At 50.3% G+C, this 22,302-nt stretch overlaps 1 protein-coding gene across 2 annotated transcripts; it reads right to left on the bottom strand.

Annotated features, from left to right (window-relative positions):
- Positions 1 to 5,787: 5,787 nt before the first annotated feature.
- ANP32E (acidic nuclear phosphoprotein 32 family member E) lies at positions 5,788 to 20,922 on the bottom strand. Of its 2 annotated transcripts, XM_084769614.1 has the most exons (8): positions 20,817 to 20,911; positions 20,480 to 20,578; positions 16,412 to 16,561; positions 15,504 to 15,626; positions 13,269 to 13,434; positions 12,473 to 12,633; positions 8,644 to 8,698; positions 5,788 to 8,002 (listed from the first exon to the last, which is right to left on the bottom strand). In XM_084769614.1, the coding sequence occupies exons 2-8, from the start codon at positions 20,531 to 20,533 to the stop codon at positions 7,932 to 7,934; spliced, it is 780 nt and encodes a 259-aa protein (XP_084625740.1). In that variant the 5' UTR covers positions 20,534 to 20,578; positions 20,817 to 20,911; the 3' UTR covers positions 5,788 to 7,931. The 2 variants fall into 2 exon arrangements, with proteins under 2 accessions (XP_084625740.1, XP_084625741.1); XM_084769615.1 differs by having other exon boundaries at positions 5,788 to 7,999; positions 20,480 to 20,922.
- Between the last annotated feature and the right edge of the window lie 1,380 nt (positions 20,923 to 22,302).

Below are 22,302 nucleotides of genomic sequence, written 5' to 3'. Positions count from 1 at the left end.
AATTGACTCACACACACACACACCTGTAGGCACACTTGAATCCCAGACAGTCTACTGATACACTAGACAGTGTTTATGTCAAACTCACTGAAAAGATGACAGAGGTCTGTCCTGGCTTTGGAATCCTGCTCACGAAGTGGAGAGAGATGATCTACTGTGCCCCTAAAATAGCGTTCTGAAGTCTCTGAGTTATTAAAAAACAAGCTCTAAGTACAGACGACACATGTAGTTTGGAGGAAGCCTCTACAGAGCAGTGACAGTCCCATGAAGCGGCAGGCACCACAGATCATCTCCTCTGTCTTTCAATAGTGAGATGTTTCTCGACAGAAAACATTTTTTTTTTAATTTATTTCTTTTATGTATATGAGTGCTCTATTTTCATGGAGATCAGAAGAGGGCACCAGATCTCGTTATAGATGGCTGGGAATTGAACTCAGGACCTCTGAAAGAGCAGACAGCGCCCTTAACCACTGAGCCATCATCTCTCCAGCCTCAAAAAACAGATTTCTAAAGTTTCTAAAACTTGCAGCAAATGAAAACTCACCAGGCAATGATGGAAGACGCCTTTAATCCCGGCCCTTGGGAGGTAAGGGGATCTCCAAATTTGAGGCCAGTTAAGTTCCAGGACAGCCAAGGGTAGAGAGAGACCCTGTCTCAAAAGCAGGGACAATCCAAGTGTGTTACCACCCGTCCTTCCTCAAATGGCAGGGACTAGGCCGGGCGTGGTGGCGCACGCCTTTAATCCCAGCACTCGGGATGCAGAGGCAGGTGGATTGCTGTGAGTTCGAGGCCAGCCTGGTCTACAAAGTGAGTCCAGGACAGTCAAGGCTACACAGAGAAAAACCCTCAAACCCCCCCCCCCCAAAAAAAGAAACAAAAACCAGAAGACGAGTTTTGTGCACTTCAACAAAACTTCTACTGTATAAAACAAAGGGATGCAGATATTCTTTGGGGTTTTTGTGTTATTTTGTTTTTGTTTTACATGTGGTCTGGGTTCTGCGGTGCTTCCTCCAGTAACTGTTCAACCTGCATGATCTAATTTTAAGTTTGACCAACTTGGCAGTTCTAGCTTTCAGAGTGGGAACAGGACGGCTAGTTCCTGAGGACAACAGGCAAGGTCGGTGAGAAAAGTGTCAAACAAGATGGAAAATCAAAAGCGGCCTCAGTTCCAAACGCAGAATGTAAACTAAACTGGAGGCCAGTTGAGACGGCCCAGCAGGTACTGTGCCGTGCTGCGCAGACTGCGCTCGCTGGACATGACCCCCGGTCCTGACCACTCCTGCGATACACACACACACAAACACAAAGAAATACATACAATGTAACAATACACGCAAACGCAAAGAAATACATACAATGTAACAACACACACACAAACACAAAGAAATACATACAATGTAACAACACACACAAACGCAAAGAAATACAATGTAACAACACACACAAATGCAAAGAAATACATACAATGTAACAACACACACATACGCAAAGAAATACATACAATGTAACAACACACACAAATACATACAATGTAACAAGCGTTTTCATTTAAAAACAAGAGAGTTTTAGCAATGGCTCTGCGGCTAAAAGCACTGGCCCCTCCTCATGGGTCAATTCCCAGCTCCCACAGCGGCTCCCAAACGTCTGTTCCACGGGATCCGACACTCGATTCTGACCTCCATGGGCACCAGGCACACGCCTAACATTCATATACATATATAAAATAAAATTTTTATATATTAAAAAAAAAAACTATCTCTGGTTTCTAAAAACAAAAACAAAAAACAAAGCCGGGCGTGGTGGTGCACGCCTTTAATCCCAGCGCTCGGGAGGCAGAGGCAGGCGGATCTCCGTGAGTTCGAGGCCAGCCTGGTCTACAAAGTGAGTCCAGGACAGCCAAGGCTACACAGAGAAACCCTGTCTCAAAAAACAAAACAAAAAACCAAGTAGCGCTGCCGTCTCTGTTTGCTGGCTAACCAGGGAGACGTTTTCCAACGTTAGATTTTAGAACGAGACGGCATTTGAAGCCACACGTTACAAGACCCGAAGGCTGAGGAAGAGCCGCCGCCTCCAGGGACTCCGGGATCCGTGACGTCAGAGCTCAGGCGCCGAGCTTCCGGCGCGAGCGCGCATGCGCGGGCTCTCGGCCGGAGAGGGGAAGGGCGCGTCACGTCACCGGCGCCGCGGCGTCTCTGGCCGAATGGAGTTTAGAAAGCCGTCCTCGCGGTGGGATTCCGGCGGGCGGGTCTGTCCTTCTGTCCCTCCGGTGTCCTCAGCCCCGGGGACAGCCGCGTCGGCCTCGCAGGAGCCTGGGCCCGGCGGGTGCGTCCGGCTAGGGCGCGCTGTGACGTCACGGCCGCCATCGCTGGTTTGGCGCCTCGCGTTCGGATGGCGGTTCCTCGCAAATCCTGCTCTCCCTGCTGCAGAAGCAGCGCTTAGACAATGGAAAACAAATCTCGGGGGCTCGGGGTGACTCCCGAGAGCATTAGATAAAGGTCGCGCGCCCCGTCGGTTCGCGCCGGGGATCACGGGGAAGCTCGACCTTCCAGGAGTCCCGCACCCCAGGGAGGCAGCGGCGGGCGGGTGGCTGTGAGTTCGAGGCCAGCCTGGTCTGCAAAGCGAGTCCAGGGCAGCCAAGGATATACACAGAAACCCTGTCTCGGAAAAAATAAAAATAAAATCTGTAAAATCACCAAACTCGAATTTTTAAAAAATCTAGTTGTTAATCCTATCCAGAAAGACTTCACTAATCTACAAATAGTTCTCAGCGTTGCAAATGTTTAGCTCAGTGTTCTCAGAAAGGGAAGGCGGGCGGGCCGCGGGCAGGGCGGAGCAGCCTCTGCTAGCAGCTTGCCGGCAGGTGGGGCGCTGTTCGCTGGCTCTTCAGTACCCTTCCTCATCCACGTCATACCAGCACTCTGGTGAAGGGCAGCTATTTGGAGCCAGCCTAGGTTAAACTAGATCCAGCCTCACGAAAATAAACTTTTAAAGCAGCTTCATCTCCAAGCCCTTATTCTTTTTGTGTGTGTGTGTGTGTGTGTGTGTGTGTGTGTGTGTTTTGGGTTTTTTGAGACAAGGTTTCTCTGTGTAGCCTTGGCTGTCCTGGAGTTGCTTTGTAGACCAGGCTGGCCTCGAACTCACAGCTATCCACCTGCCTCTGCCTCCCAAGTGCTGGGATTAAAGGCGTGCACCACCACGCCCGGCGCCCTTATTCCTTTTAATAGTCCTGACAGCTAGCTCTCTGCATGGGGCCCAGCTGCCAAAGGCCATATGGCCTAATATAAAACCCCAAATGTGTTTAAGCCGTTGAAGGTTGTTTTTGCTTAGAGCAAAACAAAACAACCTCGATTTCATGTTCTCAAGTGTGAAGCTTGTAAAAACCAACACCAGTCATTGTACGCTCTTTTCTCTGGGTGGAGAACCCACCGGGCCCTGTGTTGTAAGCTTAACCCAGGGAAAGTCACAGGCAGCGAGGAGGAGGAGGGCCACTCTTTTTTTTTTTGGTTTTCAAGACAGGGTCTCTCTGTGTAGCCTTAACTTGTCCTAGACTCACTTTGTAGACCAGGCTGGCCTCGAACTCACAGCGATCCGTCTGCCTCTGCCTCCCGAGTGCTGGGATTAAAGGCGTGCGCCCTCACGCCCGGCTGAGGAGGGCCACTCTTAATACTTAACAGAGAAAACAGGCAACATCTTAACGCTGGAAGAGATGTGGCTGATTGTTTTTCTAAGTAGTCAAACCCAAATGATGCCTCCACAAACAAAAAACCTTGAAGTGTTTTACCAGGGCCGGGCATGGAGGACAAGGTGGCAGAAAAGCTGCAGGCCAAGCCAGGAATATATAAGAATCTGTCTCTAAATACATAAATGTGTTTTATCAGCAGCACAGTCTTTTGTTTTTTGAGACCGAGTTTCTCTGTGTAGCCTTGCCTGTCCTGGACTCGCTTTGTAGACCAGGATGGCCTCAAACTCACAGAGATCCGCCTCCCAAGTGCACTGCCTGGCGCATCATAGTTTTCTTTAAGAGATTCTCCTGAGATGAAAGCCCATCTTGTGATGTTTCCCTTCATATCCAACAGGAACTTGCAAAGCTGCACAGCCCCAGAACACACTCAGGCCTCAGGCTGGTTAGAATGTGAATAGGCCTGGTTGGTAATGAGAGGGCGTCTTAAAGGACAGCTGCAGACTATCACTGACATCTGATTCCAGCACTGGAAACACAAATCTCCAGCAACTGAGGCGGAGGGTGGGGGGGTGGGGGGGACACGACACACACGTAATTCAAGCCCTCCTTAACAATGTTCTGGGGGCTGGAGAGATGGCACAGTGGTTAAGAGTGGCCTGCCCTTCTTCCAAAGGACCCAGGTTCAATACCCAGCATCCATATGGCAGCTCACACCTGTCTGTAACTTCAGTTCCAAGGGATCTGACACGTTCACAATCCACATAAAGATAAAAAAAATAAAAGTTCTGAATTACAACCCCTTACTAAATTGACAAATTATTTAATAACTTTTATGAAGAAAAATACTTGCAGCAATGTTTGTCTTCAGTCTCTCTGTAACCCAGGCTGCCCTTCAACTGTGGCAATTCCCCAGCCTGTTTCCTACATGCTGAGATCATATGTAAGATAGCACACCAAGCTGTTATGGAGTTAAAGGCATAAGACAAAGCCAACAGGCCTGCCCCTGCTGGTGCCTTTAATAACTGAGAATTTGAGCCTGGCGTGGTGGCGCACGCCTTTAGTCCCAGCACTCGGGAGGCAGAGGCAGGTGGATCACTGTGAGTTCGAGGCCAGCCTGGTCTACAAAGTGAATCCAGGACAGCCAAGGCTACACAGAGAGACCCTGTCTTGAAAAACCAAAAAAAAAACAAAAAACAAAAAAAACAAAAAAACAAAAAAACAAAAAAAAACAAAAAACTGAGAATTTGGGAGGCAGAAACAGACAAAACTGAGTTCAAGGCCACTGGTCTAGAGTGAGTTCCTGCACAGGCTGGAATAGTGACAGTGTCCCCTCTCAGAAAAAGACAAAGCCAAATCCCAGTGAATAATACCAGTAGTTAAAACACTTCCATCCTTTCTCTCAAGAAGAATTTAGTAATTAAAATCTCGATACATACTGTGGTCATGAAAACATGTATTACCACTATGCTTATGTCTAACTTAACAAAATATATCTCAGAATCCTACACAGCTGAGATATGTTCAAGATTACTCAGGGGAGACCCAAAACTAGGGATATTAAAAACAAAAATCCCAGGGCCCAGGAGACAGAGGCAGGCAGGTTGCTGTGAGTTCGAGGCCAGCCTGGTCTACAAAGCAACTCCAGGACAGCCAAAGCTACACAGAGAAACCTGGTCTCAAAGAAAAGGGGAAAAAATGCTTGGGCTCATTCTAGAAAAAACACATTATCCTGTGAGCAATTTATAAATACTGGCTGAACTATAGGCAGTAAACTCCTGGCTCAACCTGTTAATTAGAAGAGAAGTTTAAGCCAATCCAGAGGTTTTTTGGCTTCTCGAAAAATTAATGAGGAAAATGCATTTTTGTTTTATTTTTCCTGACGTGGTTTCTCTGTGTAGCCTTGGCTGTCGTGGAACTCTGTAGACCAGGCTGGCCTGGAGCTCTCAGAGACCCGCCTGCCCCTGCCTCCTTAGTGCTGGGATTAAAGGCCCGCACCGCCACAGCTAGGTCTGAGAGATGAGGTTTCTAGTGTTTTTTGTCCCAAGTTCCCTTGGAAACAGTGAGGGGTATTAATGAAGAGTGAACATCACACACTGACGCTGATCGTTATTAACAACGCTTCAATTTATTCAAAGCAATTCAGTTTCAAAAACTTAAGTTACAGCAGTCAGGAAACAAAAAACACATGATCAGTACTGCCCGTCCTCGTGTTTAACACTGTGGTGGCTTTATTCAAAATACAGTTGCACAAAAAAGTAGTAACTTCAAAGTCTCTAAGGGCTTAACATACTGTATACACACGCAGCACAGAGCGTTAGAGCCAGAACCTCTACAGAATAGAAAACCCACCCTTGCTTATTTGCATGAAAACACCTCCCACAAAGCTAAATAAGTCTTAATAATTATCTGGAGGCCCTATGTGTTGTTTTTAAACCCAAGAACTCTAATTCTGATTGCATAATAGATGATTGATAAAAAAGTCAATATATAGATTTTCCTTTTTAAAAATAAGCATTTATTTTGAACCTGGCATGGTGTGCAAAAACAACTCATCGGACAAAAAGCACATGTTGCAATTACTGAAATAAGGAGACAAAGGTTAGCCCGTGGAGACTGCAGTACTCGCACTGAATTTATCACACATTTATTTCAGTCAGGTATGCAACTCTGTTAGCTTCTCTGGGAGTAATTTCATATTTGTTATTTTGAAACTCCAGGTCAAACATCTTAAGTTGGAAAAGCAACAAGCTCTCTACTATTGTGAGTGATTTCTGTATGTCCCAGTAGAGAGGCAGAAAAATCTGATACTAAAAACCAAACAACCAAGAATCCCACAAAAACCTAGATCTACAAAACAAAAGCAAAAACTAACGAACAAGATTTAAAAAACGAATGCGGAGAACATGGATTCTCCGGGACAAAAAGGAGAGGGGCCAGTCTACGCATGGTAGTAGCTATCTGGGGAAGCACATGTCCTAACCCCAAATGGTTTTCTATTTTTCAGACATCCACCTGAAATAAATACCAGGTTCAAGATCGATTTTTCAAACAGTTCTCCCACTGCCACTGTATACCCATCAAATGCTCCGTATGATCACACTTTCAAAACTATAGGAAGAAAAAAGTTAAAGGTTCCACTCAGAAACATAATAAATTATTTCACAGCGTTGGTATCCAAATCACCTAGGAAAACAACTTAGAAGTTAGACTTGAACACGTTATTAGCTATTGGCAGGCAATCACTCTGGCCCGAGGAAGGAGCATGCAGCCTCTTGTCCTGAGACAGCCTCATGTTGTCAACAACAGTGAGCAAATCAATCCCTGGCCCAACCCTCCCTGTAGCTCAGCAAACGCGCCGTCTCCTCCACCTCACTTGTTTAGACACGGAGGCTGAGGTACAGGGAGGAGAGGCGCAGGGGAGGAGGGGAAGGAGAACCACCTGGGAGAGGCCGCACCCCTGAAACTCAGCTACCTGCCGGCAGTCACCCCCAGAAAGGGCCTGGCTGGCCGGGCGCGGAGGTACACGCCTGCAACCCCAGCACCCAGGGAGGCAGAGGCCGGGCTGGTCTACAGCGTCCACGACAGCCGAAGACGAAAGCGCGGACTGCAAGCCTGGACTCACGTTACTGTCAGGCTCCGTGAAGCCCTGAGCTGCACCGCGGACAGAGCTCCGTGGCCTGCGCCGCCGAGAACCTTCTCTCTGCTGCTGCCGCTTTCCAAACTGTGACCCGAACGCCCGCCAGGGCCCTCACCACCCCAGAGCGCTGCCTTCAAACTAACGATACCGGGATCCCCTCTAAAAACACCAGTCTTATCATCCCAGAGGCTTCTGCCATTTCAATTACAGCTGAGTGTAACTTGTTAATTTATAAATAACTTTAAAACATTATGAATGAAATGCACCAAAACTACACTTCTGTAAAAGCAACCATGTTTTAATTATGCGCTAAAAATGTCTAGTACATTAAGCATGAATTATAAAAATCCAGACTCTAAAATACAATGCTAGAGAATCTCACAATGGAAGGATGAATGAAAATTCTTTCTGCGAACGTTATGATCAACAGACTAGCAAATCTTAAACGGAATGGTAAGGCCAAAATAGTAAAACCACACTTTTCCTATAAAAAGTTACATATCATCTCCTAGAGGGGCAGCTATCATACATAAAGAAACAAAGAGCGCGTGACGACGGCTCCCCTGCCCGCGCAGGCGCGTGGGCGCCGGCCGGGCGTCGCCCTCCTGGGATCTAGTCGTCCTCCTCCTCCGCGTCATCTTCAGCATCTCGCTTCCTTTTCTCTCCCCGCAGACCCTCTTCTTCTAAAACGCAAGTGTGTGAGATCCGTAACTTTTTCAAGACAGGGCTTCTCTGTGTAGCCTTGGCTATCTGAACTCGCTCTGTAGACCAGGCTGCCCCCGGATGCCTGCCACCATGCCTGGCTAAGATACTTAAATTTAACAAAGGAGTTTTTGTTTTTTTATGTTACAAAGCTTTTAATCTTAGCTCTAAAATAAATAAATAAATAGATGAAAGGCAACAGATAGTATGGGTTGTTTCCACTCTAAAATCTTTGCAATTTCAGAGTTTTCAGACTCTACAAAGGAGGCATGCTTATGGACTTGGCATCCATCGCAGAGACGGACCTGCCTCTGCCTCCCGAGTGCTGGGACAAAAGGTGTTATCGCCATCCCTGGCTTTCATTTGTTCTTCCCTGTCAGTGCTGGGAATTGAACCTGTGTCCTCTGGATGAGCAGCCAGGGCTCTTAGCTGCTGAGCCATTGTCTCCAGCCCCTCATTGTGTTTTTAAGTACAGGTTGCAAACTGTTTGTTTTGGTGTCGTTAAATTACTCTCTGGAAACACTTACCTACCTCTTCCAGGCCCATAACGACACCCAGTCCTCAACAACCCATCCAGATAGGTTTTTATGTTTAGAACGTGCTTATGGCTGATGCAACTCACCCTCTTCTTCCTCTTCCTCCCCTTCATCAACGTAATCATCATCATCTTCTTCATCCTTCAAATTCAAATATTCAATGTGAGAACAAGTGAACCATGATATGAAGTTTACTGTTTAACCAACCCCAACGAGAGCGAAGGAATTACACTTCAGCTGTGTCTGCAAAGGACACTTTCTGCTGCTTTGCTTTTGGGTTTTTTATTTTTCGTTTTTCTTTTTAAGATTTATTTATTTATTTATTTATTTATTATGTACACAGTGCTCTACCTGCTTGTACCCTTGCAGGCCAGAAGAGGGCACCAGATCTCATTATAGATGGTTGTGAGCCACCATGTGGTGCTGGGAATTGAACTCAGGACCTCTGGAAGAGCAGCCAGTGCTCTTAACCTCTGAGCCGTCTCTCCAGCCCCATTTTTCAAGACAGACTTTCTCTGTGTAGCTCTGACTGACCTCGACTTGCTCTGTAGACCAGGCTGGCCTTGAACTCTGAGATCCGCCTGCCTCTGCCTCCTGAGTGCTGGGATTAAAAGGGTGCACCACCACACGCAGCTGCTTTGCTTTTGAAGCTAACTAAGGGTCTGGACTTTATAAACACGGGCTGTCTCAGACCGCCACAGTTCAAGAGCATGTTCTCCAACAAAGCAGCCGCTCTGTAGTACCAGACCGCTGCTGAACACTCAGAAAGGGTCTCACGATGCAGCGCAGCCTAACCTCTAATTCATGACTGTTCTGGTTCTGTGTGTGAAAATTACAGGCATGTACCACTTTGTCCACCATACTGTTAAATGCCCGCATCTGCCCAGTACTTACCATAAAAGCAGCAGGCTTGACTATGCTAAAAAAAAAAAAAAAAGCTACTCTACTTTACAGACTGAGGCACAGTCTATACACTAAATACGGTTACACACTGAGTAGATAAATGTTATTTCTTTCTTTCTTTTTCAAGACAGGGCTTCTTGGCTGTCCTAGACAGGCTGGCCTCGAGCTCACAGCAATCCACTTGCCTCTGCCTCCCAAGTGCTGGGATTAAAGGTGTGTACCACCATGCCCGGCTAATAAATGTTATTTCTTTAGACCTCAGTTTTCCAAGCAATAAAAGCAATGGGCGAAATCCAAAATGTTCCAAAACTCTTGAAAATGTTTTGAGTATCCACCCACCACTAGAAGTAGAGAATGCCACGTGACCTCGCCTGCACCTTCTAAATATAAGTATATTAAGGACACTGGATTCCCACCCTCCCCCAGGACTTCAAGTGCCTTCACTTCCCCAAGGCTGAGGCTACAATCACACGCCACCATGCACACCCTTTGTTGTGTTTTTGAAGACATGGTTTCTCTATGTGGAGCTGGCTGTGATTCACGCAAGACATGTGCCGCCACCACCCACCTTTTGAAAAACTGGATTCTTAGAATCAAACTAAGGCCTTGTAAGAGGAGAGCTTTACCAGGAGCGATCCAGCCCCTTGATCACCTACGACGACGTTCTGGCTTTTCCTCAAAGCCTACTAGCGTATATAAGATGGCTTTCTCACTTCTTTGTCATGACTGTGTGCATGCTGCTGTGTGGGAGATGCCACGGCACATGTGGGGGTCAGAAGGCAGCAACTGTGTGGAGTCAGTTCTCCCCCTTTCACCTTTCCATGGGTTCGAGGGATTGAACTTGGGGCGCCAGGCTTGCACTATGCGGTGATTTGAATGTGTGGCCCGTAGGAGTGGCCCTGTCGGGAGTGTTGTTCTAGGAGGAAGTGTGTCACCGTGGGGTGGGCTTTGAGGTCCCCTATGTTCAAGCCCCACACAGTGTGTCACACAGTCCCTGCCGCCCGTGGATCAAGATGCAGACCTCTCGGTGGCTCCCTCTCCTGCACCGTGTCTGCCTGCAGCCGCCGCGCTTCCCGCCATGATGACAAGGGACTAAACCTCTGAACTGTGGGAAAGATTAAGCTTTGTCACAGGTGGAAGCCATCTTGGGGGCTTTACCCTTGGGCACCCCATGAATACCTTGTGACAGACTGAGTGGAACCATCCTGGGCCTGGAATTCAGGAAGCAGACCAGGGAACCCCACCTGGGCTACTGTTTTCCTAATGGACCCTCAACGGGAGAAGGAGACCGCCCTTCCCACGTGACTGAGGCAGGTGGGGAAGAGAGAACAACAGGTTCAGCGCATGGGGAGCAGCGAACAGGCTGGACCAGCACCCGGGCCAGAGAGACACCTAAGGACCCGTCCTGTGGAACGGATACCAGAAGGTTCACTCTTTTGTCCCTTTAACCTTTTTTCATTCTTGTGTAAGCTAGTTGGGTTGTATAATAAACTTTAATTGTTAAGAAACAGAGCCAACACTGAACTGTAAGCCAGCCCCAGTCAAATGCTTTCTGTTATGGGAGTTGCTCAGATTCCCAAGCACCCACATAGAAACGTGCCACGGTGTTGGCCGCCTACACTCTTGGCACAGGGGAAACAGAAACAGTATGCAGAGTAACGACCCTACCTGTATACCACACAGGTAGAGAATACAATACCCCTATGCAGAGAAGCCACGGGCATAGATCACTTAGAAAGCTAATACAAGTGGCTGGCACAGTGGCTCAGGGGTTAAGATCATTTACCACACTTCAGAGGACAGTTTCAGCAACTGTGGTGCCCACCTGTGAGTGCAGCTCCAGGGAGCCCTCTTCTGGCTCCCATAGGCAACTGCACCCACGTGCCATACACTCAGACACACACACACACAATAAACTTTTTAGTTAAAAAAAGAAGAAAAGCTGCTGCAGAAGTATAAAGCAAGAGCTAACTGGAAGGAAGAAGTTTCCAGTCTCTGAGGCGTCTGCAATGTGCCAACCAGGAACTAGGTGCTCCGTAAATATATCTTGTTAAGTCCTCAGAGCAACTCCAGGAGCTTGCTTTTAATAACTGCAGAGAGAGAGGCTCAGACACTCAGCATGTTTCCACCAGTGAAGGCAGAGCATGTTCAAGGGACATATTTGGGAGATAGAAGCCACCAGCAGTGGGCGTCCTTGAGTTGTGAGCTTTGGTTGGGTCTGCTCCTTTCTGAGGCCCAGCAGACAGAAGTAACGCTCCCTTTCTCTCATTCTTTGGGATGCTGGCCCAAACCAAAATGTGCTTTTTCTGATAATTTGGGCTTCCATCCCCCTTCCCTGAAGCCCCCTCCCTGCCCTGTCTGACGCGTGTCTGGCCTCAATGGCAGCTTTAATATCAGGTTGGGTTTTTTCCTTCTCACCTCCACTCTCTTCCCAGCAGAGATTTTTGGTTTTTCTTTTTTTTAAAGAAATATTTACTTATTGTTATGTACACAGTGTTCTGCCTGCATGTACACCTGGAGGCCAGAAGAGGGCACCAGATCACATCATAGATGGTTGTGAGCCACCATGTGGCTGCTGGGAATTGAACTCAGGCCCTCTGGGAGAGCAGCCAGTGCTCTTAACCTCTGAGCCATCTCTCCAGCCCACGACTTTTTGTTTTTCAAGACAGGGTTTCTCTGTGTAGCCTTGGCTGCCCTGGAGTTGCTTTGCTGAATAGGCTGGCCTCGAACTCACAGCGATCCACCTGCCTCTGCCTCCCACCTGCCACCATGTCCAGCAGCTGCTGAGACTTATAGCTGATCTACTCTGAGAGTTTTAAAATAAAACTGTCCTTGAGCTAAACATCAAACCAGCAAGTGTTCGTGGTTGCCTAGTTGCACAGCAGAGCATCCAGTGGGAGGGTGGAGGAAGACAGGTGCCCATCCACACGTTAGCAAAGAGCTCACATCTCACTCTTCACAGTACTGAGCCTTGGGCCAACCATCTGCAGCGTAATGTCACGTGTCACTCACCTGAATTTCTTCTTTCATTAAGTATGAGAGTCCCACCTCCTCCTCTCCCTCTCCTACTTCTGAACCGGCTTCATCCTCCTCCTCCTCCTCTTCCTCCTCTTCATATCCTTCAGGTGGACCAGCTTCATCTTCTTCCTCATCTTCCTCATCTTCCTCCCCATCTTTAAAAATAAAAATAAAAAAAGATGACCACATGGCCGGGCAAGTGTGGGCCCTCCTCACTCTTGCCCGATCTCCTCAACAGCGTAAGCCCACGGTGCAGAGGATCTCAAAACGCCCCTACACTCTGCTTAAAGAAACCAATTCAAGCCAGGCAGCGGTGGCACGCATCTTTAATCCCAGCACTGGGGAGGAGCAGAGGCAGTGGATCTCTGTGAGTTCAAGGCCAGCTAGAGCCACACAGAGAAACTCTGTCTCGATGAAACAAAACAAACAGAAAAGCAAACCCTTCTATCTCAGCACTGTCACTATCACCAAGAAGCAGCTTTTCCTGAACTGGGGATGTGGTCTAGCGCGCACCTAGCACGTGCAAGGCCAACTCCATCCCCAGCACCTTTCAGAAGTAGATTTTCAAACATCATACACACTGGAGTTGGTTTTACTTTGTGGCCACTTCAAAATCTGCTTGTTGCCAGGCATGGTGGCGCACACCTTTAATCCCAGCACCCAGGAGGCAGATCCAGTTGCATCTCTGAGTTTGAGGTCAGCCCGGCCAACACAGTGAGTTCCAGAACAGCCAGAGTTATGTAGAGACGCCCTGCCTGAAAACAAGTAAAACATAAAGTAAAGGCGTTACCCTCCTCCTCCTCCTCCTCTGAGTCGGGTGCCTCGTTGTCCTCCTGGTCAAAGCCGTCTAAGTACGTGATCTGCTGCAGCAGCTCGAAAATGCTCTCTCTGTAATCTTCCAGGTTCGTGATCTCGCAGTTAAACAAGTCAAGGCTTTTCAAATTTTTCAGATTTTGCTGAAAAAGTAAAGTTAAGGTCTACAATCAAGATTTTAAACACGGTGTTCTCAGTTTTAATGAAAGATCTGAAAAACGTATACTTGAAACTGAAGACTTCATGCACTTCCTGTTCTGTAAGGGCCCCTGTGTGGAGCACTGGTGGGGAGGCTCCTGTGTGGAGCACTGGTGGGGAGGCCCCTGTGTGGAGCACTGGTGGGGAGGCCCCTGTGTGGAGCACTGGTGGGGAGGCCACTGTGTGGAGCACTGGTGGGGAGGCTCCTGTGTGGAGCACTGGTGGGGAGGCCCCTGTGTGGAGCATTGGTGGGGAGGCTCCTGTGTGGAGCACTGGTGGGGAGGCCCCTGTGTGGAGCACTGGTGGGGAGGCTCCTGTGTGGAGCACTGGTGGGGAGGCTCCTGTGTGGAGCACTGGTGGGGAGGCTCCTGTGTGGAGCACTGGTGGGGAGGCTCCTGTGTGGAGCACTGGTGGGGAGGCTCCTGTGTGGAGCACTGGTGGGGAGGCCCCTGTGTGGAGCACTGGTGGGGAGGCTCCTGTGTGGAGCACTGGTGGGGAGGCCTGTGTGGAGCACTGGTGGGGAGGCTCCTGTGTGGAGCACTGGTGGGGAGGCCTGTGTGGAGCATTGGTGGGGAGGCTCCTGTGTGGAGCACTGGTGGGGAGGCTCCTGTGTGGAGCACTGGTGGGGAAGCTCCTGTGTGGAGCACTGGTGGGGAGGCCCGTGTGGAGCACTGGTGGGGAGGCCCGTGTGGAGCACTGGTGGGGAGGCTCCTGTATGGAGCACTGGTGGGGAAGCTCCTGTGTGGAGCACTGGTGGGGAGGCTCCTGTGTGGAGCACTGGTGGGGAGGCTCCTGTGTGGAGCACTGGTGGGGAGGCCTGTGTGGAGCATTGGTGGGGAGGCTCCTGTGTGGAGCACTGGTGGGGAGGCTCCTGTGTGGAGCACTGGTGGGGAGGCTCCTGTGTGGAGCACTGGTGGGGAGGCTCCTGTGTGGAGCACTGGTGGGGAGGCTCCTGTGTGGAGCACTGGTGGGGAGCTCTGGTTTGTCACCGCTTCAGCCTCAGCACCCGTCTTAAGCTCTCACGTTAACCCTGTACCTCATCTCACTTCTTATGCTTTAAGCTCTCATCTTTTTCTTCTTCTTTAAAGACACCTTAGAGTCTCATTGCACAGCCCAAGCTGGCCTTGACTTCCCAGTCGCTTTAACCTCCCAAATCCAATCACTTAAGAGCTTGAGGACAGGGCTGGCCACACCTGACAACCTTAGTTCAATCCGTGGGCCCCACGTGACTGCAGAAAACCAACTCCCCACAAACTGTCCTCTGAAACACAAATGCACAGATGCAGTAAAACATCTGTTTTCAGTTTTATACTATTTATCTTTTCCTTCCTATCATCAGAAAATAAGGAGACACACAGTAACATCAAAATGAAGGGGAAAAAAACAAAACAAAACAGGTGTTTCTTCTTTTACATTTGCGCTATCTTGGAGGAGGTGTGCACACATATGCCGGAAGCACACGCGTGTGGCGTAGAACTACTTTCAGGAGAGGGTTCCAGGGACCGACTGCAGCCTTCACGCTTGGTGCTAAGGGCCTGTTGAAATGAGAGTGCTGAGGCCTTTGGTTGTTTGAGACGGGGTCTCTCTACACAGCCCTGGCTGTCCCTGAACTCATTATGTAGACCAGGTTGACCTTCAACTCAAGAGACACGCCTGCCTCTGCCTCCTTAAGTGCTGGGATTACAGGCTACGTGACAAGGACATTTTAGTTTAAGATAGCATCTGGCCAGGCGGTGGTGACACACGCACCTTTCTTTAATCCCAGCACTCGGGAGGCAGAAGCAGGCGGATAGATGTGAATTTGAGGTCAGCCTGGTCTACAAAGCAAGTCCCGGACAGCCAGGGCTACATGGAGAGACCCTGCATGGGGGGGGGGGGGGAGATAGCATCTGGATCACAAGAGGGATTTCAGAAAATTCCAGACTTAAACAGAAATTAATGAGAGAGGATGCAAACAAACGTCAGATGAATTAACCCCCAAAACTCAAGTCCAGAGAGAAATGCCTCCACTTACCAGTGCTTCGACTGTGCTGAGATCTTTAATTTTGTTTCCACTCAGATTGAGGTAGGTAAGATTCGGACACTTCTCTGCCAGGACTTCCAGACCTCCAGAAATTATATTGTCACTAAGCTCCAACTGCATATTCAACATGGAGAAAAAACAAAAGTCCATGAAGCACGTCAGTCTGAAGAGACTGCGCCATCCTAGCTGGCTCCCCAGTGCCCACCTGTGTTCATTTGGATTTTCTGATGAGGACAGTGGTAGATATTAAATCCAATTTTGTGCCATTAAACAATTCTAATTTCAATTCCTTTTTTCTTTTGGTTTTTTTTTTTTTTGAGACGGGCTTTCTCTGTGTAGCCTTGGCTGTCCTGGACTCACTTTGTAGACCAGGCTGGCCTCGAACTCAACACAGATCCGCCTGCCTCTGCCTCCCAAGTGCTGGGATTACAGGCGTGTGCCACCACCCCCGGCTATTTATTTTTATTTTAGGTGTTTTGGTGTTTTGCCTGCGTGTGTGTCTTTGTGGGTGCCGTGGAGCTGGAGTCACAGAGAGCTGGGACTAGGAATTGAACCCAGGTCTTCTGGAAGAGCAGCCGTCCCTCCAGCCACCTTCCTTCCTCCTTTTCTTATCTCTAGAAACCTGAAGGTTTTATTTATTTATTTAATTTTTTTTGGTCTTTCGAGACAGTTTTTCAGTTTTAGTCTTGGCTGTGCTGGACTCACTTTGTAGACCAGGCTGGCCTCGAACTCCCAGCGATCCGCCTGCCTCTGCCTCCCGAGTGCTGGGATTAAAGGCGTGCGCCACCACGGCCTGGCTTGAAGACTTCTAACTAGCAGGTGAAATGGTCTCCCTTACCCCAGGACTCCATAAGCCCAGGCGTGAGAACCTTGGTGTCCTGGCACTAATCCCAACTCACCTTCCGCAGTTTGTTCAGACTGGGAAGCCGGGCCAGGGAACTTAGCTCCACATTGGCCATACTGAGGAACTCCAGCTCCTTAAAGGTGTCGTTCAGGCCTTCGATCTCACCATTGACGCACAAGCAGTTATCAAGGACTAACTCCGTCACCTGCCAGGAGAAACTTTAATAATTAGTTTGCCCAGCAACACTCTAAAACTCGGGAACATTAAAAACAGCAACCCCATGCTGGGCGTGGTGGGGCACGCCTGTAACCTCAGCACTTGGGAGGCAGAGGCAGGTGATCTCTGTGAGTTCAAAGCCAGCCTGGTCTACACAGAGAAACCCTGTGGGGTGGGGGTGGGGGAGAAACAACCCCAGCACTCAAAAGGCAGAGTCAGGCAGACACACCTCTCTGAGCTCCAAGACAACCTAGAGTCTAATGAGTTCTAGGACAGCCAGAGCCACAAAACAGAGAGACCCTGCCTCCAAAAGCCAAAACCAAACGTCAGCCATACACTGAGGGCCGTGGCACGAGCTGTAAGCACAGCTACTGGGAATGGTGGGGGAAGAGGGTCACTTGAGCCATGAGGTCTGTAACCTCAAAACAACGGAAAACAAACCCCTTCCACGGATCCTTCTCAGTCCTCCTCACCCACCCACGCTCCTGTGCAACCCTAGTGCTGTTCCAGAGAGAGGAGGGGAGGGAGGGAGGGAGGGAGGGAAGGAGGGAGGGAGGGGGTGGCGAGACTGACTTGAAGGCATTACTCTGGGGATTAGCTGGGAAGGGGATCAGCAGGTGGGGGAACAGGGGGGATCAGGAGTGAATGTGATCACTATATGCAGATGCCATACACAGATGAAAAGCACTATATGTAATTAGCATAAAACTTGGGGCAGGGCTGGAGCGGTGACCCTGGTTAAGAGCACTGGCTGCTTTTCCAGGACACAAGCTCCATTCCCATCCCCCACACTGTAGCTCACCCTTGTCTGTAATTCTGTTCCAGGGCTTCTGACACCCTCGCACAGACAGACATGCAGGCTAACACCAATAACAAAATTAAAAAGAAAGTACGCTAAAAACAAAAAAAACAAAACAAAAAACCAAAAAACTGGCTGGAGAGATGGCTCAGAGGTTGGGAGCACTGACTGCCCTTCCAGACGTTCTGAGTTCCGTTCCCAGCACCCATGTGGTGGTTCACAGCCATCTACAGTGTGATCTGATGCCTTCTTCTGGATAAATAAATCTTTAAAAACAAAACAAAACCAGAGCCTGGTGTGGTGGTGCGTGCCTTTAATCCCAGAACTTGGAGTTTGAGGTCAGCCTGGTCTATAAACTTAATCCAGGACAGCCAAGGCTACACAGTGAAACCCTGTCTGGAGAGAAAAAACAAAACACACACACACACACACACACACACACCCCTGAATATCACTGTAAGCAATCCATTACACCTGAACATGGACTAGCAAGCCCATGCCTGCTTCCCCTCACTGAGGCAGAAAACCCAAGTAACAGGGGCCTAACTGAAACAGGTTGGGAGCGAGCAGGAGGGAGCCTCACTATCCTGAGGACACTTCTCAGGGAGCAGACACCTGGGCTCCTGCAGGGGGGGAGGGGAGAGTCATTGCTCATCACAGTTCAGTCTAAGCCTCTATCTTCCTCTGACAAATACCAGGAGAATTCTAACTTAGTTACCCTTCAGAAAGTAACATCAGAAGCCTTGTAAACTAGCCCATCACACAGAACAATAATCTTGACAAAATGTTGTTTCTCCTTTTGATGCTCAGGGGGTTCTGTGGACTTTGCCACACACCGGACAGCCTCTGTTTTGCCTGCATGTACCTCTGGGCACCCTGTGCTTGCAGTACTCATGGGAGCCAGAAGATGGGATTAGGGTCCCTGGGACTGGAGTTACGGACAGTAGCCAGCTACCCTGGTGGGCTCTGAGAGGACACTGGTCCCTGGAAGAGCAGCCACCTCTCCAGGCCAGTCGTGGATTTCTCTGAGCGGTAAGTTTACTTTCTGTTCTCTGTGTGTGGGTTTTTTTCCTGCACATATGTGTACCTTACAGATGCCTTCGGAGGCCATGAGAGGGAATCGGAGCCCCTGGCAGCATGAGCCACCTTGTGAGCGCTGGCAAGAACAAATGCTCTCAGCCACTAAGCCACAGACCTGAGATGTAGCGACAAAACTTACGGGTTATACCTGAACAAAACGTAAGCACAAAGGAGCCTGGCCCTCTGGCCCCAGTGCAAAGATGTTTAATCGAAGGCTAAAATTTGGGAACCACTGTCATCTCCTGTATTTAAGAGTACCTCAGCATCATCACTTGAATGAGGAGAAATAGCACCTTGATATCCCTTTTAGAGACCAGGAGCCAACTTAAAGAAAAAAGTGACTTGTATTAGGTCACACCATTAGTGCAAGGTAGGGCTGCCTCTCAGGGATCTGGGCTTAAAGGTCCAGGACTCTATGGCCTGGCCTGTTACACACTAGTCAACTTTTTTTTTTCCCTTTGGTTTTTTGATACATGGTTTCTCTGTCCTGGACTTACTTTGTAGACCAAGCTGGCCTCAAACTCACAGCGATCAGCTGTGGCCTCACACTAGGCAACTCTTAAACCTTTGAATTCTAGTCTTTGCCAGGGACTAAGAACGCTGAAAGAGAGCTTTACAGATTTAGTCAGAAACCCAGTTATTCCACTAGAATAAAACCACTTCACCGCCTTGAGACTTCCGTTTGTTAATTTGGATTCTAGAACAATAGAACCCAGCTTACGACTTTTCCCAAGGATAAAGTTAAAAAACAAAACAAACAAACAAATCCAGGGTGAATTATCAACGGTCTATATAAAGTTGACTGCTTCCACACCACACCAAAAGAAGAGGAGACTGCAAAGAGGCGCCATGGAGCAACCCTCCACATTGGAGGTCAAAGAATGGGTGGGGGGGGCACTTTTGAGCCCCTCTGCTGAGAAGCTGTTTGCTTTGATTTGTTTTGCCTTCCTTGACACAGTCCTACCTCGGCCTCTCAGGGGCTTAAAATTACTGACGTTGAGATTACAGGCCTCATACAGAAATTACAGATTATCAGTCACCACGTCCTGCTGACAGTCTCGGGCAGCATCCAACTTTTTTTTTTTTTTTAGTTTTTCTAGAATCTTCTAACAGTCTCTAGGAAACTTCTAGCCCCGTCCCGTCCCGTCCCGTCCCCCCCCCCCCCCACACACACACACCCAGAGACTACCCTCACGGCAACAATGTTTCCACCACCCTTAGGCTCCGGGAACCTCAAAGAATCCCCCGCACACGCGCCACAGGGAAGAACAGGGCGCAGACACCAGCCTGCAACCATCGTCCTGAAAGCCGGGCAGGAGAGGGCCACCGCGGCGCAGAACCCCCCCTTGTCCCTCGACTTCACGCCGCCGCGAACGCGCGAGAGCCCGCAAGGGAATCCCGACGGCAGGGGGATGGCTCGGAGGGGCGTGGTGAGGGGAGGGGGGAGGACTCCTCCCAGCCGACGGCCGCACGGAGCGCAGCGCGGCTCGCGCGGAGATTCCCCACGCGCCACGCGGATGATCGCGGCCCGCGCCGTCGGGTCCCGGGACCCCGCGGCGTCCCCAGCGGCTCCCCCACCCACATCCACACCCCGCGGGGCGCGCGCCGCAGATCCACGCCCCAGACCCACGCCCCGGGGTCGGGTGGGGGAGCAGCGGCCGGCGGAGCAGCGGCACCGCGGGAAAGTTACACCAACTTCGCAGGTGGCGAGGGCCCCGGGGGTGGGGAGGGAGGGTGGGGTGGGGGTGTTCGCGCCCACGCCGCCCTCCCCCGCGAGGCCGGACGCCACGGGGCCCGGAGCCCCCCGCGCGCTCACGGAAAGAAGAAGAAAAAAAAAACATGCCCCCTAGAAACTTAAGCCCTTCGCCATTTTAAAGCACGAGAGCCTGGTGATTTAAAACTTAAAATAAACACCCCGCCCCCACCCTGAAGTGGGGGCGCGTTTCCGGGGGGGACCCACCCGGACCTCCCCGAAACCCACCCACGGCACGCGGGGCGCGAGCGCGGGTGGGGGCTGAGTCATCTCACCTCCTCCGGGGCTCTGTTCTTCAACTCCAGGTTAATCTTCTTCTTCATCTCCATGTCCTCCTCCTTTCCCCTCGCCTGCCCTCCCCGCTACCCCCGACCCTAAAAATAAAATGAAAACAAACCTCTAAAGGTCTGGGGGGGATGAATGAAAAGAGACGCGAGGACGGACGCCCACTGCCACCCGGGTGTTAGCGGGGTGGAGCGCGGGGCGGGGGGGACAGGAAAGAAAAGAAAATAGCAAATGGAGTCCGACGACTTGGGACTAACTCGGCTGCCCCCCACCCTCCTCCTAAGTCCGCACACCCGCGCGCGCACACCGGGGCACGCACACACTTACACACGCGCGCGCGCACACACACACACACAGAGACACGCGCGCGCGCGCCTGCCCGCAGGTCCTTCCCCTTCAATGGCTGCTGCGAGACTGAGCCTCCATGACACGGCACCGCCAACCCCCCTGGCCTACACTCCGCCCACCTCCCGACGGGATTGGTCGGCTCTTGAGCGTCGCACGACCCCATTGGCCCAGAGGACTGTCCGTCCGTCTTTAGGCGGGACCTGGAGCAGATACTCAGTGCCCGTTGGCTCCGACCAAGCGCGCAGTTAATTCCGATAGGTCCGAGAGGAATGGACGTCCCCGGAGAAATGATTTTTGAATCCCAGTCGCCCCCCTCCTTTTCTTTGTGTGGTTGGCGCGCTTTCCCTCGGCCGCCGGACGGTTTTGGGGGGGCGTCTGTTGGGTTTGTTTTTGTTTGTTTGGAGTTTTTATTGGCTGCAGGGTTAAAAGGAAGGGGAAAGGCGTCGTGGCGGCCTCCCGCGCCCCCAGGTTATAAGTCGGGGGTCTGGAAGCAGAAGCCGCCCGCCTGGCTGCGCTAAGTCGGGCGCACCCCTCCCGCCTCGAGCCCCCTTACCTGCTGCACAGCCAGCGCGCGATGATGGAAGGAGGCATTTTAACTTCCACCGTGAAAAGGCGGACCGACTTTGAAAGCCGCCGTTGAGCTTAGCACGTTGAGTCAGAAACCTTAAATAAAACTGCCCTGGAGGAGCTGATACCTGAGGTCATTTGTCACTGCTTGTAAAAGTGAGAATGGAAGCCCGGCGTGGTGGCGCAGCCTTTAATCCCAGCACTCGGGAGGCAGAGGCAGGCGGATCGCTGTGAGTTCGAGGCCAGCCTGGTCTACAGAGTGAGTCCAGGACAGCCAAGGCTACACAGAGAAACCCTGTCTCGAAAAACCAAAAAAAAAAAAAAAAAAGTGAGAATGGACCGGCCGGGTGGTGGCGGCGGAGGAGGCGGAGGGTCGGGCTCAGCCTGGTCCGCAGAGGAGTTCCAGAAGAGCCAGAACTGCACAGAGGAAGAAGCGCTGTCGCCTGGAGGGAAAAGTTGTGACACTAGAGAGAGAGCAACACGGGCCCAAAGAAAGCACACTTCCCAGACACCACCCGGCAAGGCCTCGCCTTTCCCATTTTCTTTTGGTAACCTTGCTGCATGTTCTTAAAAGTTTCCTAAATGTTCTTAAAAGTGTGTGTGAGGGCGCTCGGGAGGCGGAGGCAGGAGGATCTCTGTGGGTTCGAGGCCAGCCTGGTCTACAAATCAAGTCCAGAGGGGAAAAAGGTGTAAGTGAGGGGCTGGAGAGCCGGTGGCCTCTTGCAGAGGACCAGAGCCTACTTGTTTGCTCATGCTCCAGGGAATTCAGTAGCCTCCCCGGGCTCCAGGCGCAGATGTGGTGCATGTACATACTTGCAGGCAAAATACTCAGATACATAAAAACAAAATAAGTAATTCTGTTTGGTTTTTTTTTGTTGTTGTTGTGTTGTTTTGTTTT

The sequence above is a fragment of the Acomys minous genome (genome assembly GCF_964271855.1).
Source record: "Acomys minous genome assembly, chromosome: 19".
Lineage (NCBI taxonomy): Eukaryota > Metazoa > Chordata > Mammalia > Rodentia > Muridae > Acomys > Acomys minous.
Note: the sequence above shows the minus strand (reverse complement) of the source record. Positions and strands in the feature narration are given on the sequence as shown.

Excerpts from the sequence above, each read along its gene's own strand:
- ANP32E (XM_084769614.1), bottom strand. The coding sequence starts at position 20,533 with ATGGAGATGAAGAAGAAGATTAACCTGGAGTTGAAGAACAGAGCCCCG. Across the intron at positions 16,562-20,479 it reads AGAACAGAGCCCCGGAGGAG|GTGACGGAGTTAGTCCTTGA; the intron begins GTGAGATGACTC and ends TTCTCCTGGCAG. Across the intron at positions 15,627-16,411 it reads GTCTGAACAAACTGCGGAAG|TTGGAGCTTAGTGACAATAT; the intron begins GTGAGTTGGGAT and ends TTGAATATGCAG.